The 19788-nt window shown below is 33.6% G+C and overlaps 1 protein-coding gene across 1 annotated transcript in view; it reads left to right on the top strand.

Annotated features, from left to right (window-relative positions):
- Positions 1-19788, top strand: part of Smp_000100 (filamin) — a gene marked incomplete at its 5' end in the record, with an annotated part of 93364 nt that overhangs the window by 66388 nt on the left and 7188 nt on the right. Inside the window, 9 exons of the mRNA XM_018791450.1 lie at positions 2078-2201; positions 3820-4089; positions 6211-6384; positions 7947-8105; positions 10116-10319; positions 12232-12513; positions 14871-15035; positions 15128-15318; positions 17819-18016. Of these exons, the coding sequence (XP_018645395.1) occupies positions 2078-2201; positions 3820-4089; positions 6211-6384; positions 7947-8105; positions 10116-10319; positions 12232-12513; positions 14871-15035; positions 15128-15318; positions 17819-18016 (1767 nt within the window). The remainder of the gene's footprint in view (positions 1-2077; positions 2202-3819; positions 4090-6210; positions 6385-7946; positions 8106-10115; positions 10320-12231; positions 12514-14870; positions 15036-15127; positions 15319-17818; positions 18017-19788) is intronic.

Genomic DNA, 19788 nt, shown 5'->3' with positions numbered 1-19788 from the left:
CAGAGTTGATGTTCACTCTGGGACTCGCACCCAGTACCCTCGCTTCAAACGCCATCGCGCTATCCAGAATTTAAAATCTCGTGGGTTCTTCGGAAGAATGAAGTTGCTGTAGCGTTCATGTTCCACAGTCTCAAGCTTTCTCAGAAGTATTCTAACTTTCGAAGCGTCATCCAGGTTGCGAAGATCAATATAAAACAAATCTTCGTACTTCTTAAACCACGACTCAAAGGTTATACCTGCTACACCATCAAAAATAAATTCAGACCTTTTATGTTCTTATGGTAACCGACTAATGTTCTCTCTACCTTTACAACTAAATGTAATGAGTAAACATACTCGGTAACACTGATTTCTTGACATTTAACATGGAATCTAATTCTTACTTGACAACACTGCTTTTCTTATTCACAAAATAACATTTATACAAAGACATATCTATCTTTATTCTAAAAAAATGGGAATTTATCAAATAATAAAAATAAACTGTTTAGGCTTCTCTTTTCAGCTGTTTATCTCTTATCCAATTTAGTTTTCACGAATTACATCACCTATCAAAAAATATATAGATGTCATTGGTTGATAGGTAAGTAAGTGATGGGGATAAATATCAATTTTATTGCTTACCATGCTTGTGAATTAAGGCTGTATCGAGGCAATACGCACAGTATGCACATATGCCAATTAGAGACTGACCAGTTGCAGTCCTAACACATCGATGAGAAGATTCAAACAAACAGTACTAAGTGAATATAAACTTCCTCCTATTTCACAAGCAAGTGGCTATCAGGACTCAGTGGCCGAGTGGATAACGCGATGGCGTTTGAAGCGAAAGGTACTGTGTTCGAGTCCCAGAGTGAACAACAAATCTGAGATGCAGGTACATCCAGCTGACGAGTCCAAAATAAGACAAAACGCGCGTCTTGGATTTCATTACTAACCAATATCCATCTTTGCTTATCATACTTGTGAATTAAGGCTATATCGAGGCAATATGCACAGTATGCACATATGCCAACTAGAGACTGACCAGTTGCAGTCCTAAACATCAATGGGAAGATTCAAACAAACAATACTAAGTGAATTTGTAAATGTGTTAATAATGATCACTTTGTTTGTGCGCATATGTAATCGGCTTATACACAATAACCTGTATTATTCAAAACATTCTGACACTTGAACGAGAAAATAAGGTAAGATAATTCAAGTCACAAGTTATTACACCATTTGATATTAATACATACTTTAACACATATTGTATGGATTTGCATCTTCAGTGAAACAAGTATAACACTTTAATAGGTGTTTAGCTTATAGTTTTGATCCCTTTAGTTTAAACGTAAAATACTGGCGGAAGGTACCTTTTCAAATGTCAACACAACCTTGAATTTACCCTGATAATCCTTAAGTCATTCTATGGCCTAGGATAACGCGACAATTTCTTATTCTTTCTATAAGATCTGAAATATTTCTCTCCCCTTTGTTACCTCTTTTACTTGAACTTTCATTTAATAAACCTTTATTAATTTTCATACAAAATGCCCTAACAAGTATATGTGTGACCAGATTGTCCGAAATGTCTAGCGCAAATACATCACATTTTTCAGATCAACTCCGTCCTCTAATTGTTATAACGAGACAAGTTTGATAATCAGTTATAAACATGCTCCGACCATATATGGTTCTCCATCTAGTTAGATTAGCAGTGTTGCCGTAGTGAAGATAATAAGGAAAATATGCTCGTGAAAATCAAACTGAATACCAATAATTAATTTCTGAATAATGGGCAGTTTTATTATCTAGTCGATTACAGTTATTACAAATTATTAAACAGATAAATGCCAAAAGTTTATATATAACACCTCTGATTGAGGTCTTAAATTACATATGTTTGAATCTGAGGAAAGGTGTAAGTTTCCAGAGATTAATAATATAGTTTCTGGATCAATACGGATGCGCATATCTTTTCAATAAATTATCCTCAAACATTAAAGACAATGGTTAAATCAATGTAATTTACTAATGTCATGAGAATGACGTGTCATTTACTATATATTTCCTTTTATGCCAAAATTTCTAGGATCAAAGAGTACAACATGTAACTGTACAATCTGTGCAGTCTGTCCAGTCTTCAACGGTCACAACAGGATATCACCCAGTTGACTTTAAACTACCTGTTGGCCCAACATTTAGTCATGTGGAAGGTAAGGATGTGATATTGCATTATACTTTCCAACACCTAACTATTCCAATATATTGAAATGAAAATACAATGAAGCATATATATTAATCTATTTATTACTCAGAGTAGCTGAGTAATATGTGTTCAACGTTCCGTATTTACTAATCTAACCATCAGGATAAAATTGATTAACTTGGATATGAGCCAGTGATTATTGATACTATCATGATTTCTGAGACAAATTAGGTGGAGCGAGTTACACATTAGTGTTTCAGTCACTAAAAGCTAAATGCTGAAGGCACTAAACATTACCATCAAATTTCTGTTAAGATACATGCAGGTTATTAGCTCTATGGAAGTCTGTCAGTCATATGGAACGTAGAACCTGGCACATATGTGCATCATTTCAAGTTACCACACCACATATCAGTACATCGAGATTAAGCTATCAAGAAAGATACTAGAGTAGAAGTAGTGATTGCATGAACTGACGTTAATACTTGGTTTGGTCACCCTTCTTCCACTATACACATTCACCAGTCACTATTACCCGTTCAGGTAGGCGATACCTGAGCATGGGAAATATTGTCCCAAACACTTATATTGATGAAGATTCATTAGTTCATCAACCGATTTCCCATCTTTTCTTAGTACCCTACGGCTAACCTCAGGGTCGGTCACTGGGTGATGTTATATGAAAACTTAATTTAAATGTCTGAGCTTAATCTGAGGCCTGCCAAACGGTAAAAAAATGTTTAGTTCGTGGAATCGGAATTGTTCATCAATCTGCCTCATAGTAACAAATGAAAAAAAATCAACTAGCGAGTACTAGGATAAAGATTTGATTGCTTTTTAACTGATTGTTGTAGGACCTTTTAATGTAGAACAGTTGAAGATCAATCGGTACACAAATTGGTCTTTCTCTCAGTGTGACCTAAAGGCTCTGAGTTTCGTCATGTGTGAGATCGTATGTATACTTTTTTGAAAAGTCCTAAACAAAGATAAAACAGATATCCAGTGCTTCCTGGTATTTCGAGGCTACTTCAGTTGATGTCAGTGTCTCATGAAAATCATTTTCAAAATGAATCAATTTCGACTTGATACTTGACTAACTATAAATGAGTTATCTTATTTCCTCTATCGTAAAAACGTTGCTTACGATCAATCCTAATATAAGATCTTTGTATGACCTGGAAATCGCCAGTGACTGATTATTCATCCAATTCAGTCCTAGTAAAGAAACATAGAAAATGTTTGTAGCATTTCCATGTCATTCCTCCATAACATACACTCATTCAAACCTATTATTGTTTGAACTGTTACAAAGCCTAACGAAAAAGATAACAAAATTAATAGCTGAATTAGTGTTGGGCATTGTGTCAGTTTATACAAGACAACGCCTGCTTTGACGCATATTCTAATATGAGCCTACTACATTTCTTACTTATGAGCATCCAATACTATTGTTAGGAATTAAAGTACTATCTTATTTAAATATTAATTATATAATCGAAGTGGTAATACATACCAAATGAACTCAACAACTCAAAAAGTGTAATGATGATTATCTAGAAATCTAATAGTTTTGTCAAAATAACTAAAAGAGAAAAATCATCTTTTTTGTCAAAACGACATATCAGGTTTGGTTCGTACTCCAAGTGGTCGAATTCTACATCCGACTTTATTGGATAATGGTGATGGAACAGTTACAGCACAATTTCAACCAAATGAACCTGGACTCCATGAATTAGAAATAACTTATAATGGTCAACCAATACCAGGTAGTCCTTTCAGATTCTATGTTGAAGCTGTTGGATCTGGAATTGTTACAGCTTATGGACCAGGATTATCTTGTGGTCGTGCTGGAGAACCATCAAATTTCACTTTAATTACACGCGATGCTGGAGCAGGTAAATAATGAACTTATTTATTTCAATAATTATTGACTGGGTTGGACTATGATGGAAGTAAGACAGTTATTACTAATGGCACTATTATGAATAGACTGGTGCTGAAATTATGGATTATTGCGGCCCAACTTGATTATCCAAAAGAAATCTACTCTCAGAAGAGCCCAGATATTCTGAGTTCATACAAAGAGAACCATTTCGGCCCACTGCTTAGAAGTGCCGAAATAGGATGAAATATCTGTTCAGTGCTAGCTGGCTACAAATAGTTAAATGCCTAATCTCAGTTCGTGATGTATACGACCAATAAAAATAAAACTGTTAATTACTCGTTCCTATAAAAACGTTCATTCTAATTACCATAGATTGCAATGAATATGAAATCATTGGTTCGTTCCCATACATAACTGAATTCCAATTGGATATATACTTATACCCACCCATTAATGAAGGAACAACAAATACATCAGATGACAGTTAGTACTGTGTGTAAGGTTGATGATTAATGGTGAATGGTTTATTTTTTTTTCTTTTAATTGATCACAGAAACAATGCACCATTACTAATCACTTTTCTCTTTAAAGCACAATTTCACTTGTTATTTCCAACGTTTTATGAGATGTTTTATTAAGTCAGTTGGTAGCTAACAGTGGAACTCGTTTCATAAGCTAGCGTCCATATGAACTCAATAAGTCAATGAATAAAGCCTTGGCGTTTAAAACGAAAGTACTAGGTTCGAATCCCAGTGTGAATATCAACATTGAAGTGTACGTACATCCAGCTGATGAATGCCAAATAGGGTGGACCACGCTTCCTGAATTTCACTGCTAACCACTACCCAACTTTATTAAAATCTTGTGACCAAATTGGAATCTCGAGACAATCAGCTCACATATGTCAATAGATACTGATCATGTGAAGACCACAACCCCAGCAACGGAAAACACAATCGCTTCAAAATGAAGTTGACGGGACGTTTTCAGAATAAATGCTTATAAAATTGAAATATCAATACTCGCCAAAATTTCTTATCATACTAAAAACATAGATACATGAACGGAGAAAATTGTTTTCAATAAATTCTCTTTGGGTTCTACAACCGAATCAAGAATCCAAGATGTGACCATGTGGATGGAAACAAGTCGTTCAAAATTATAGCATGTGAATTTAAAACTTTAAAATGAAATGAGGTTGATAATTTAGTTGAAATCATGAACCAAGAGACAAGCACTGAAAGCCTGGAAGCCCTGAAAAGCCGTTTTGTTCTAGTATGCGACTCTTGGCAGTGTGCACCCACGACCCCACCACAGGGAGTCGAAACCATAACTTTCGGTTTCGCTCGTGAATGTTTAACCATACTGAAAATTATTAATGTTAGGATGACTAATATGAAATATTAACTTGGTGTGTTAAATGAAATTGTAAAATAAATGATCAGAAAAACTATGGTTAACATGGGGGGTAAGAGAGATAATAATGTGATAACAAATCAGAATAAATGATTTATCAAGGATTACGTAATATATAGAATAATATGAATTCGGTAAGAAATGGTAAATAGAAGTGAATGCCAATTAAATTCCTTGAATATTTACAAGCGCCATGATAATAATAATAATAATAATAGTAATAATATGTGAATAACAAAAATTTCAGCCATGAAAATACAAAGAGGAAGGCATATTTCCTTAAGATCATCAGTTTTCAATTACCCACCGTATACAACGGAAGGCAGTTCCGAAATAAAGCGAATTGATTGAAGTTAGCCAGATAAATCAATGGATTCCAACTAAGTGATTTAAAAGTTAAGCTTTCATAAAGAGATCTGTAGTTCCTGAGTCCGATCTTAAGTTGAGTCATGGATAGAGACTTCCGAGGTATCATCCCACACTAAAAAGGAACGGCTGTCCAACGATTCTTGATTTTGAGTGGTTTTATGACTTGGGTCGCTTTGTGATATGAATAACAGCAACAGTTTTGTTAAATACCATTTGTTTGTGGTAATTTGGTTTCTCCCCTTTGTATTTTTTTTGCAAAAATATCATCTTGGTAACTGTAACACCGTTTTCATTACATTTAACTTAACAATATTATCTGTCTCCAATTTTATTTGGGAATTTCAAGGCGGATTGTCACTTTCCGTTGAAGGACCATCCAAAGCCGATATTCAATGTGATGATAATAAAAATGGTACTTGTAGTGTAAGCTATTTACCATTAGTACCTGGTGAGTATACAATATCGATTAAATTCATGGAGAATCATATACCTGGTTCACCATTCACAGCACACATAGCAGGTATGTTGAAATAATCATAATTTGAGTTTGTATTAAGATATTTGTCAAGTTATTCATTTATGCCCGTTACTAAAATAACGGATAAAAATAAGTAGCCAGTTGAATAAATGAATGATAAAAAGTAGCTTAATTAGACATTGACATTTTAGACAGTTGATTGATGATGTACAAATTTATAATGCTTTCGATACATATTTCTTCCACATGATTTGAATAATTAGACAATTTATTATGTTTTTAGATTAATTAACAAAAGTCATTTAATCATTTTACGTATATAACTTTAAGTGGATTAGAAGTAGTTCAGAAGTTTAGATTGATATCATGAATGGATCGATGTTAGATCACCATTGCGCATCCACGATTCAGTGACCTAGAGGTTAAGCGCTTGAGCGCGAGACTGAAGGTTCTGGGTTCGAGTTTCGCGTGCGTGATCGTGGATATGCAGTGTTGAAGAGTCCAATACTAGGACGAAACGGCTGTCCAGTGCTTCCAGGTTTTCAATGGCGGTCTAACATCGATCCATTCATGATATCAATCTTAACTCATTAATCTCCACAACCCTATGCTGATATTTAAAAAGTGTTGCAAATTTATAAAATTATGATTATATACAGGCACAAATTAGATATTGTCTTCTGACTTACCTCTGTATCGATGACATAAGAATGTGGAACAACTACTTTAATTGTTCGTTATTTTCGTATTGTATTTTCGTTCACACGATTTCATCAATACACCTAATAGTTATATTATTATTCTTGATTGGCATACTTCTGTCAGTAAATATGGTAAAAATATGGTAAAAAATATGGTAAACTCATAAACCGTTTGTAAACAATTACATGAACATACTTTAAGCGTACTTTAAACGTAACTTTAGGTAGTGTTGGTTCGAACCCTAGACGAAGTAATATAGTACTTTTTTTCTGTTTATCATGTACAGTTTTTATCAGTTTCGTCTCTTCCAACTAAGACATTATGTGAACAAAATGTAATCTAAATTGTGTAAAAAGCGTTTGTCATTTCAACTAGAAACTTAAACTCTAAATACTGAATACCTGAATATCAATGATTTCATCATCAGATATCACTGGTGAGGTTATAAAATTTTATGGATCTAATCTTTTTAATAACCTGATATGATATTTCCATATTGGTAAAAGATAACTTCCTATCAGTTGTGCTTTATAATAAGTGAAATTATTAATTAAGGATAAACACAGAATTCTGTTTTCTATCTGGAGGTTCTGAAGCCTTTCGAATAACTGTATCACGTATACCGATGAGATATAGCCTGTATCATTTAAGTGCACCTACAGATTAGATAGTAATTCTGAACTGCAATTCAGTCACCAAGATAAATGTATTGGTGAGATTCAGGAGTACTTTGGAAGACATAAGACTGTTTGATCCCATTTTTTGTTAAAGAACTTTGAGAACCTCAGTATTGATTGGATTAACCAGTATTTTAATCTTACGACTGCATTCTACCAATGGAAAATAACATATAATTTATGATATACACTACATTGCAAAACCTCTCGTTTTTTGCTTTACAGGTGAATCACGCAGATTCAATCAAGTTTGTGTCGGTACTACTAGTGAAATGCCGTTGCGTATTACAGAAACAGATATTTATAATCTTGTTGCAACCGTCCGTAGCCCATCTGGACATGAACAACCATCAACATTAAAAAGACTGCCAAACGGACATCTAGGTAAATTGAAACATTATGAGTAATGAAAGTTTTTATACGTAAATATTCAATGGTCATGGTCCTGTATCATGAATACTTAGTTTTATTTCAGTAAATGTGTAAAACTGTTTATGTCAAACAAATTGTTTGTTATAATTATCATCCTTGAAACAATGCGATGATACATCTTGAAAATAAAGCTTGTAACCACGTTCATAGGTCTTTGGAATGGAATCACAATAAAATCTGCTATAAAGAAGAAATAACCCGAAATGATATCGATAACTGTTTAATAAATTTTTGAACTGTGACTGTAGACTGCCTAAAATGTTTTGATAACCTTAGTGATTACGTCAGTGTTAAAATTTAAAGTCACGGTTGAACCGTTCAGGGTAAGCAGTCAAACATTTATAAGTAAATTTCCCTAATAAAGGAACACCCATTAAATAGTTGTCATACTTTTGGTAACATTACATACCGACCTTGAAGATATTAAAAATTCAAAACCTTGGAGTCTTGAACGACTGAATTTCGTACATCAGTAGCACGCTTATTCCTAACCATAATTGTTATATCTAGAGCTTTGGATTCTTGCTATGCTGCGTACTACTAGACTACCTGAACGATCGAAACCGCAACGTCGCAAGAGAGAAGACAGAAGACTAGTAAGTAGGAATTTTATTCCCCAAAACATTGTCAAAATATAGTACAAAAATCTCATGTATTTATAGTTTTTGGCTGAAAGTAAATCATCATTTCGGACAGCCAATAGGCACATAGGGGGTACTTCTTATTCACCCAATAGAGAAGCTACACGTCGACATTCTGGAGTGTTCCTCTAGCGGTGATCGGATAGAATGTCTTCGGCTCTTTTGGAGCTTCTTGAGGCTTCCTTGAGTTTGTCAACGAGCCATCCTTACAATAATTCATCCAAGTACATTGTGTGTGTTCTAGTAGAGGTTTAGAGAAAATATCTAACCCATCTATCCCATATATTCTATGAACAATAACTCCTTTGTGAATGAATAAATAATTATATATAATTTTCAAAATGAAATTTATTCCTGTTTAAATAAACCGCAATAATTTTACCTTCTTAACTAGAAACATAAAACAAATTTCAATTTGAAATATGTTTTAAAAAAGTTAATTCAATGTAACGAAATTTTATCATTAAGCATGAATACTCAAAATAGATCTTAGTTTCTCAGTCTCTCCCTCCCCTCTCTTTTTTCTTTCTTGTTTTCTAAATGTCGGTCTAATAAAGTGTAATGTAACAATATAATCCCTTCTTTGTCAAGACAAGTTTAAACAATAATAACTATCCTAAATGATTATATATGAAATTATAATATGATAGTAATCTTCATATATGTCTAAAATGTACTCAAATGGCTACAAATTTATTCATTACAAATAAAAGTTTACGGTTCACTTGGTGTTGTTTACTTGTATCTTCCTATTCTTATGTAGGACTGCAATTGATCAGTCTCTTGTTGGCCATATGTGCATCCTGTGAGGACTGCCTCGATATTACTCCATTGCACAAGTAGGTGGCTATCAGGACTCAGTAGCTAAGTGAATAACGCATTAGCGTTTGTAACGAACGGTACTGGGTTCGAGTCCTAGAGTGAACATCAATTCTAAGTTGCAGGTACATCCAGCTGACGAGTCCGAAATTGGACGAAACGCGCGTCCTGGATTTCATTGCTAACCACTATCCATCTTTGCTTATAAAGTCTACAATGTTTGCTTTTGTTAAGCATTAAAGTAAAAAAGAATCAATAACCTAATACTTTCTGATTTGAAAGAAATATATTCTGTTGATATAAACTTATCATATTGAAGAACTTCCTAATCAACAATTTCCAACAAACCTTAAATTCTTATAATGTTAAATATGAGGAATCCCACAATGGGACGAAAAGGCCGTCCAGTGCTTCCAAGTTTTCCCTGGTGATCAAGCTTCAATTGACTCACGCTTTCAATTATGAAAATATTTATAAATAATTTATAATTCTTATTTCTTAGGTATTTCATTTACACCTCATGAAATTGGTGAACATTTTGTTAATGTATTCCGTAATGGTCGACATATTGCCAATAGTCCATTTAAAATTTATGTTGGTGAAAATGAAATTGGTAATGCATCTAAAGTTCGTATTTATGGTAATGGATTAAGAGAAGGTATGGCAAATCAAAATTGTCAATTCACTGTTGATACAAGAAATGCTGGTAAGTTTATTATTAAAATGATTTGATTGGTGATAGTTAAATAATTTCCTTTCGTTTAAATTTACTCTCTCCCTATATATTTATATACAGGGAGAGAGAGAGAGAGGATAATAAACGAATATGTTGTTACTTTAGAGCTATTTGACATTGAACAGCAATTTCAAAAGTGAACCAAACTCGTAACCTACAAATCTCTTACTGAATACTATATGTTTAGACTACTAAGTCGAGATCTAATACTTCATCCTTCGATTACGTTTCATTAAACCAGGTGCACTTCAATGAATAATCACTTAGACTAGTAGTTACATTACAACTTAATTGACAGAATATCAGTTGACTGAGTTTATTTTTTAAGGTCAATAAGAACCAATCAGCATCGAGGTGCACAGGACAAGCTGTGAATCACATGTGGAGAAATTCAAACACTTCACTTCTACCCGAAGTTTTTGTTGATGATGTCGTTCAGAAGGACGATAAAAGCTCCACGACCAAACCATCCAGCTCAGAGAACAAATCTACATCATAATAATTTACTATTTAATGACTGATTATAGAATAATTTGGAGATTCTAATTCTAGAAATTGTATAAACTTCATATAGCTAACGAACTTACCTAGTTTGATTTGTGTGTCAGTTAGCCACACACAATTATATTAGAGGTGGTGTTCAGTTTAATCATTAGAGGTATAAGTAGTTCAAAATTGATTTAATTCTTGAAGCGTCTTCAAATAATTCGTTTAATAGTAAGAAAAACCAGAAATCCCAATAGATGTGAAACAGAATCTTTTACTATAAACTTCCAGTCATGAAAAGTATCCATTCACATTACGTAGAATAATTAGTTTAAAAAGCATACATTATCGTTAGCATTTGTTATTAGTTAAACATTATTAACGTGGCTAGTATCATATTAGAGAGTCTTATGCTCTGTGGTTTTCAATAGTTTTCCAGCTGACATCAATTCGTTATGAAAACTTTCTCTTCTTACATTTAACATACTGATCTTGGCTCTCTTATATCAGTATCCTAAGTGGTGAACTAGTTTATCTAAGCCACCATTTGAATAACATTCAAAGGTCACCTCCATTGAATTTCGATTATGCAGAAATCGAACGATATCATTTATCTTGTAAAGTAATTTAAAATAGAGGTGAAGATTTTTGACTCATTCTGATGCACTTTGGTGGTTTTACGAACATACTTGATGAACTTGTCTAGATGAAAATCTTTTTTTTTGACAAACAATCGTCATTAATTCTCTAAGAGTTGCGAATTCATCTCCAGGAATATGGGTTCTGCGAATAAAATTTTTTAGAAGTGATGTTCTCTGAGGTAGATAATTTAATTTAAAAGCTTCTATTGTCGTCATTGGCCTCTGAGCTATAAATTTTCTGCCTCATTTCAAGTAAATAGTTTGTTTGTTGAGATTTTTGAGCTATAAAAATTTGGGTTACTGGTTTAAATTGACCTGATCCAATTATTTCTTCCTCTCTGAGCACCTGGATAACAACGTTAACTACTATACCATAAATAGTAATCCTAGTGTACAAAAGAACCTAATCATGGTCGTCTAAGTATATTTCATTTTTTATCAGCAAATATCCATATTCTGTCGAAATAACACTTTAAGCATGAACTACTGATATTCAAAAGTATATACACGAGAAAGAGTAGTATATTAAATGAATCTACATCAAGATATTCTTAAGGGAATTTATGTAATGAATGAATTGATTATGTTAGGTAAGGGAAGGAAATTGAATAACAAATGGGCAAATACTTACTTGTAGGTATGAAACAAAGCAATAAATAAACAATAAAACGGGACAAAGTATTCCACTAAACACATTGCACATAATTTAACTTTCGAATTAAATTCTTAAATCATGTTTTTTTTCCTACTCGAAGGTTACGGTGGCTTGAATCTATCAATTGAAGGACCAAGTAAAGCAGATATTGAATGCCATGATAACCAAGATGGTACATGTTTAGTTACATATCGTCCAACTGAACCTGGAACATATATAATCAATGTTAAATACGCTGAACAACCAGTGCCAGGCAGTCCTTTTGTAGTTCATATTGGTGGTGAACCATCACTTAGAATGATGGAAAGAATTACACGACAAAGAGAACTTGCTGATGCAACATATGTAGGCAGTCAATGTGAATTAAATTTGAAAATTCCAGGTAAATAACAATCATCAGTAATGAATTAATTGAATCATTTTGTAGTACAATGAACCAGTAGTGATTTGTTTGTGAATCCCTAACTTAAACATGATTCTATGATAATTTTTATGAATATATAAGCAAATGTTGCTGTTTTTAACACCAAAAGAAGTCAGACAGAAGAACATAATGCAAACACTGAATAATTTGTTACCGACATAGACCTCTAAAAAAAATTATCGTACACACTTAAAACTACTCATAGAAAAGCAATAACACCCATTGTTCATAATAGAATGAATGGAATACATTCAATTAGATACACAAAATAAGAAAGATTTAATCAGTCGGGAGTTCTGTTTTTAGTGAATTCATGTTTTAGGTTGTACAACCTTATATATGTATACTTTTTTCGAAATGATGAGGGGCCTGATTATTCATAAAGAAGATATATAGTAATTGTGAGAAAGAGTTGTTTAACTTGATAAGATTAATTATTGACATAATTGGGAAGAATATGAAAATAGAAATAAGTCAGTTAAGGGTGGAAAGTCAATAAAAAAATAGAATCTAAGGAGGGGTGATAGCGTTAGAAAAGTGGTTTAGTAATTTGTGTTAGTATGTATAGTTCAGATTGTTCTGACAGTATAACAAAGGCTTTGGGAATGTTAGAAAGACAGAAGTTCACCGTCTTTGTAAAGTTTTTATTCACCTGATAGATGATTTTGAACTCTGAGACTGTTTTGAATAAATGATCCATGTTTACAAAGTGTTCAATTGTGAAGTTTCTCATTGATTTATTCCCAACTTTTTTAAAATTAACTGATTTAAAAAGAATAACAAAACCGAATTAGAAAAGGGATGGATTATTGCTTCTTCTATTCCTATATTGGGATTAAAACCATCATTTTTAAAACAAAATTACTAAAATCTCCACAAAACCCCATTCTAATAATGATCATATGCTCACTAGTGACTGGCTTCATGAGGTATTTCCTGGAGTTCTAGTGAGAAGCAGTAACCAGTGGAGTTACACCAGGTCTGTTGGGAGATATCAACTCACTGAAGACAATGGTTGACGGTTGCTCAATTTTGTGGATTAGTTGAAGTTAGACAATAACACCGTTGGATGCTGTCTGAGTTGTCTAGAGGTTAAGCACTCGCGCGCGAGACTGATAGGTCCTGTGTTCGAATCTCGCGAGACGGGATCGTGGATGCGCACTGCTGAGGAGTTCCTCAATAGAACGAATTGGTCGTCCAGTACTTCCAGGTTTTGCATTGTGGTCTAGCTTCAATTGACTCATGATTTCAACTACATAAAAAACATTCTTTCACACGTAAATAATTTCGCTAGTGTTTTTTTTTCTAGATTCATGCTAAATTTCCATTCTCTATTTTCCTCGGCCTAATATTTCTTTGTTAAGATTTTATTTATTGAAACCTCTGGTCACAAACCCAGTTAGTTCACGTGTTTATTTTTAAATGGTTGATTTCATGAGTCAATTGAAGCTAGACTACCACGGTAAAGCTGGAAGCACTGAACAATCGTTTTGTCCTTGTATAGGACTCTTCAGCAGTGTGCATCCACGATCCCATCTCGTGAGATTCGAAACCATGACCTTCAACCTCGTGCGCAAACACTTAACCTGTAGACCATTGAGCCTGCATCCAACGGTGTTAATGTCAAACTTCAACCAATCTAAGTTTCCCATAGTGGTCTCGCGTACATCGACTCATGAATCCAACTATTAAAATTACTAGATTCTCTACAAACCTCATTCCGATAATATTTTTAAATACTCTAAATACTTTAAATACTGACTCTGAATTTATAAACTGATTAGATATTGCCTAATTGTTATAAAATTTAGCTTCAAGCTTGATCTAATTGATAAGTCTTGTTGATTGAACGCTATATTCGGATCCTGATCTAGTCTCATGACTCCCAAGCTAGAACTACACAGCGAATTCAACACGAGAGCAAAGGCACAAAATATACGAGAAGCACTTTACTCCAAAGGTTCATTCATGTACAGAAAATATAGGGTTTTTGTAATATTTTAGAAGTCCTTGGGTTTTCCTGAAAATCCTATAGTACTACTAAACATAGTAGTAGTGTAATAATCAGCCAATCAGAACCTCTACATGTGACTTTTCATTTTTGCGATATTTCTAGCAAAACTTTTAAGCAAACGCTGATTGGATAAAATGCTTCTTAATGTTTTCTAAGATTGTCATGTCAATTGCGAGAAATTTTCAGGATCGCCCTAACGCTAATTATCGCACTTGCATATTCAATGTTTTGCTTAAGATCTAGCTATTTTGAAACTTATGTTTTAAAAAAAAAATCATTTTATTGTTTTTCCATATGTCAGGAATAAATATTCGTGATTTAACAGCTAATGTAACTAGTCCATCAGGAGTAAGTCAACGATGTGATGTCTTAGCTATGGATGATGTGAACTATACCATTAAATTTGTACCACAAGAAATGGGTGTACATACTGTTTCAGTACGTCATCGAGGATCTCATATTTCTGGTAAGTAAAAAACATTTATTCATTTATAGTCAATGAAAAACTAATCATATTTCTCAATTTACGATATGAATCATTTTCATCATTTTTTCTAGGAAGTCCATTTCAGTTTACAGTTGGTCCTATTACAGAAGGTGGAGCGCATAAAGTACATGCTACCGGTCAAGGATTACAAAATGGTTTAACCTATTCACTAAATGATTTTAGTATTTATACTCGTGAAGCCGGTGCAGGTGGTTTATCAATTGCTATTGAAGGACCAAGTAAAGCCGAAATAAATTTCGAAGTTAGTTATGATACATTTTTAAGCTTGAATTCATTACTGATAATAAATGGAAAGTAGTGAATAATTTGACTATCTAAGAAAATACTTATGTCAGGGTATTATGATATCAATTGAAGTAAAGTTGAAAAAAATTATTATACAGTAGTGTTCATTAACAATCCTATTTAAAGTTGTACTCATTACATTCAGAGTATAATACTTATAGACCAGTAAATCGGGATTCAATAGTGTAAATCTCTAGTGATCTGCTATTTTTATCTGATTTTCAATTTATTTAGTAATGTCACAAATATCATCTTCAAATTAAATCAGTGTATATATACTATTCAACTAAATGGCTGTATGTGCGTGACCATGTGAGAGCATTTGGAGAAGGAGAGCTGACTCTTCCCACCCTCGACCGTACCAGACCATTGAGCGGCGTTTCACTAAGATACTCTTTGAAGTCACATTATATTCAAGGGTTCTACGTGTTGTCAACTACGATTGGTTATCTGTTCACAACATCTTTTATTGTTTGTCTGTCACGTAACATTTAAATGAATGCAATAGATATATTCTAGACACATTTCTTAACTGGCTTATTTTATTCCGTTATTAATAATACGATTGATTTACTGCATATATACGAAGTAATAAGCTCTTACATTTCATTCATCATTATGCAACTGGATTTAATTAAGGGCTAAAATACCTCATCCATACGTGGATATTGATTGTTAGACAAAATAAACTTTTATATAAACTCTTCTATGCATCCACTGCTATGACTTCCACCTCATGTACTTCAAGCTATCTCCGTACTTCATCGAATTTAGTTGATTATTAATAGCCTGAATTGTATCTGACGATTGTTGGAATATTTTTCATCTACATTATTTGGGAAGTTATGTAAGGTGGTTGAAAGTAGTCGGCAAGATACTTTAAACCTAGGTTTCATGCTATTCGACACTCTTCAGAAGCGTATACTCATAATCTTGAGGGGATTGATGCTCCCTGAAGGACTCAATCCCATGTCACCTAAGTTCAAAGTCAGAGCCATCATCAATGAGTGCAAGATTTTGAGTCACTTAGATTAGTTAGACACATTCCAACTTGATCCATAGACTTCGATCAGCATTAAGAAGGATTTGACAGATATTCACTATCAGAGAACAATCAGTTGTAAGAGGAAGATGATGTGTTTTACATGCCCTTTCATATAATCAAGTGTATTCAATCAGTAAATACTAAAAGAGAATGTTATTTTTTATTGAGTAAGGTAATTCATGGAGATTTCATTAAATAAACATTTTAAAGCTAATCTAACTTAGCTAAGAAATACTGCAGATAGTTTGGTTAATCACAATTATAGAGCAGAAAAGTTATCCATTTAATAGTTAATTAACAGTATTTATTGAGAGTATCTAACTTCAGAGGTCTTCATTTGACTAACATTTCTTGCTACAACTTGAATCATTTTTTAATCTTGTGCTAATGAAATTTAACTTATGGGCTACAATGGTGGACAGTGGCGCGATTTCGTGGATTGGTTGAAGTTAAACAATAACACCGTTGGATGCAAGCTCAGTGGTCTACAGGTTAAGCGTTTGCGCACGAGATTGAAGGTCCTGGGTTGGAGTCTCGCGAGACGGGATCGTGGATGCGCACAGCTGAAGAGTCCCATACTAGGGCGAAACGAGTGTCCAGTGCTTCCAGGTTTTCCGTGGTAGTCTAGCTTCAATTGACTCGTGAACTCAATTGCTAAATTAATCTAAATTTATCTATTATCAAAATCGATTAATAGAATGCTAATCGATAGATAAACGCAGTGATATAATATGAGCGAGTGATGTTTGCTCATGTGACGGTACTATTGACTTAGAGCACCGAATGATTAAAAACCAAATACAAAATCATTAGACAGATGGATATTTTTTCATTTAACAAAATAACCTGCTTACATACAGAAAATAAACAAAATAAGAATGGTAAAATGTCATCAGCTATTGAAGCAGATCCAATCAGTTAAGACCTGAAAGTTAGGTCTAACCTTAGGGCATTGTAACAATGGTACAACAAGGACGGATTTTAGTTAGACTACCATTGGATAACAGGAAACTGTGGAGAGCCGTTTCGTCCTAGTTTGGTGCTCCCAGACGTGCGAACTAAAGATCCCACTACAGAGGATCAAACCTAGGACTTTCGGTGTTGTGCTCGAACTCTTAATCTCTAAACCACTAGGCCGGCATTCATTAGTAAACACTTCTAACGTCAGACAGTTCGAGATATTGCGCGACCATTTTCCATTGACTCAGGTGGATAGATATCCAACATAACTGACATGGTTCAGTCATGAGAATTCTATAATCTCTACAAAACCCTAAACTTAATAGCAGTTTGTTTCATTCATTCCAGTTTATCATGACCTCTGTTTTTATAAATAACATTATTCTTTGCAAAAGTTTTTAAATATCGTTCTAAAATATGTTGAATAACAATTTTCGTGTATCTTTTAAAGGATAGGAAAGATGGCTCATGTGGAGTTTCTTATCGTGTAACTGAACCAGGTGAATATTTATGCTCTATTCGCTTCAATGATGATCATATACCGAATTCACCATTTCGTGTTATCATAAATGAAGCGATGGAACGAACATTCTATACACCTGAAACTAAATTATTGAATATTACAAGTATTCAAGATCGTGGTCTGTCGGTAAGTAATTCGGAAAAACAATATTTTTATTCACTAAAAAAATGACCTTTTGTACGTGGCTCTGAGTTACAAATTATTTTTGTGAAGTTTGATGGTATTACTAAGTTGACTAAATCGAAATATATGAAGTGGGTTTATGACTATTGACCCAAGGGTTGACAGTTTAGTAATCTAATCATCGGTCTAATATCCAAATTAAAATCAAATATGATTTCAGGTGTGTAAACTCACTTACACACTGTAATTAAATTCCCGTATGTTAGAATAATGACAATGAGGCTAATAATTTTAACCTTAGAAATATTTTATATTTCTTAATAACTACCCCTCATAGTTATGCTCACCACTTAAAATCAACTATCTGCTAAAAATACTGACCTCTTTTAAGACTAAAATTCTATTAAATGTCAGAGTATCATCATTTCATTACACAAAAAGCGAAATTTCGAAGTGCAACATTTACATTCCAATTAGCTTTTGACTGAATAATATTGACCGGTTTTGTGAAAAAAGCATTTAAACGTTGGTTTACAACATACGAAACGTATTTATTTGGATGCTTCTGAGATCATGAACCGACCTAAGTTAAGGATCAATTGTGAACCAGAATGCAACAGACAGTTGTTTTGTCTTAGTATGGGACTCCAGATAAATGCGAGTCCATTATCCCTAAGACTTTCAGATCTCACGGATTACCCTAAATGGTTTACATGTATAACTACAATCAATTCGCGATATTATGAAATCGTCTTCCATTGTCTTCAGTAAATAATTATCTCACGCCCCCATACTTCTGAACCCAACCGGTCACGGCTTCACACTAGACTTTAAGGAATTACTGCTAACAATTAACAGGTTTCCCATCTAAGTAAAAAAACAGCGACCTCTAAAAAATCTGCTATACGAGTTTCCGTCTGATCGTAACTGGAAATAAAACGATGATTAGCAACACAAGATGTGCAATATCAAGGAAGTATTATTTAAACCTTTTCCAAAGAAAGCATGATGTGTAACTTACTTGGTTATTTCTTTAATAAAAGTTATACTTATTGTCTGATCAAGCTTGTTAACCATTAAGTAAACTCTTCACAACACAAATTCTACGTAGTATGTATGTAAAGCATAATCCATACAAGTTATCAAACAAAGTCTTGTGACTTCATTTTGGTAACTTCGAAGGCTATGCTTGACAAATTAGTCGGATGAAACTAAATATAGTATCTCAAACTAACGTCTAACTTTTAGTCGCAATTTATCAGGGCCAAAATTAGGAACATAGTTTTTCCTTAAGAACAGATCTTTACCGTAATATATCATGATATGATTACCACTTTTTCAGGTTAGTGATAAATTGGTAAACTGGCAAATTAACCAATTAATTTATCGAAAGGAAGTGTAGCAAACATACTGTAATCACTGAGACGTCAGAAGAAAAATTGGCGACAAAATAATCACCTCAATGGTTTAAAAGTCTAAGATCTTTTCCGTTCATGAATCTTGAAATGTATGGGTATCAACAATAAGGAAACAACCTTGTGGCAGTAAACAAATCCCAAAATTAAATAGTTCTTCAAATCTCCAACACTGATGCCAACCTCATTAGCTTTACTGGACACAACCCTAACTGAAGACTCACAGTTAAGCATTTACACTGGATCACGTTTGGGTACGCCGTGCTGCGTATCTCTTACGATCACCAGTCACCTTAGAATATATGCTTCTCAACTCATCGATCATCTTCCAAATATATATTCGAACGCCTTGATTCCTGA

This window comes from Schistosoma mansoni, assembly GCF_000237925.1.
Source record: "Schistosoma mansoni, WGS project CABG00000000 data, chromosome 3 unplaced supercontig 0044, strain Puerto Rico, whole genome shotgun sequence".
Lineage (NCBI taxonomy): Eukaryota > Metazoa > Platyhelminthes > Trematoda > Strigeidida > Schistosomatidae > Schistosoma > Schistosoma mansoni.
This window is presented reverse-complemented; position numbering and strand designations above follow the sequence as displayed.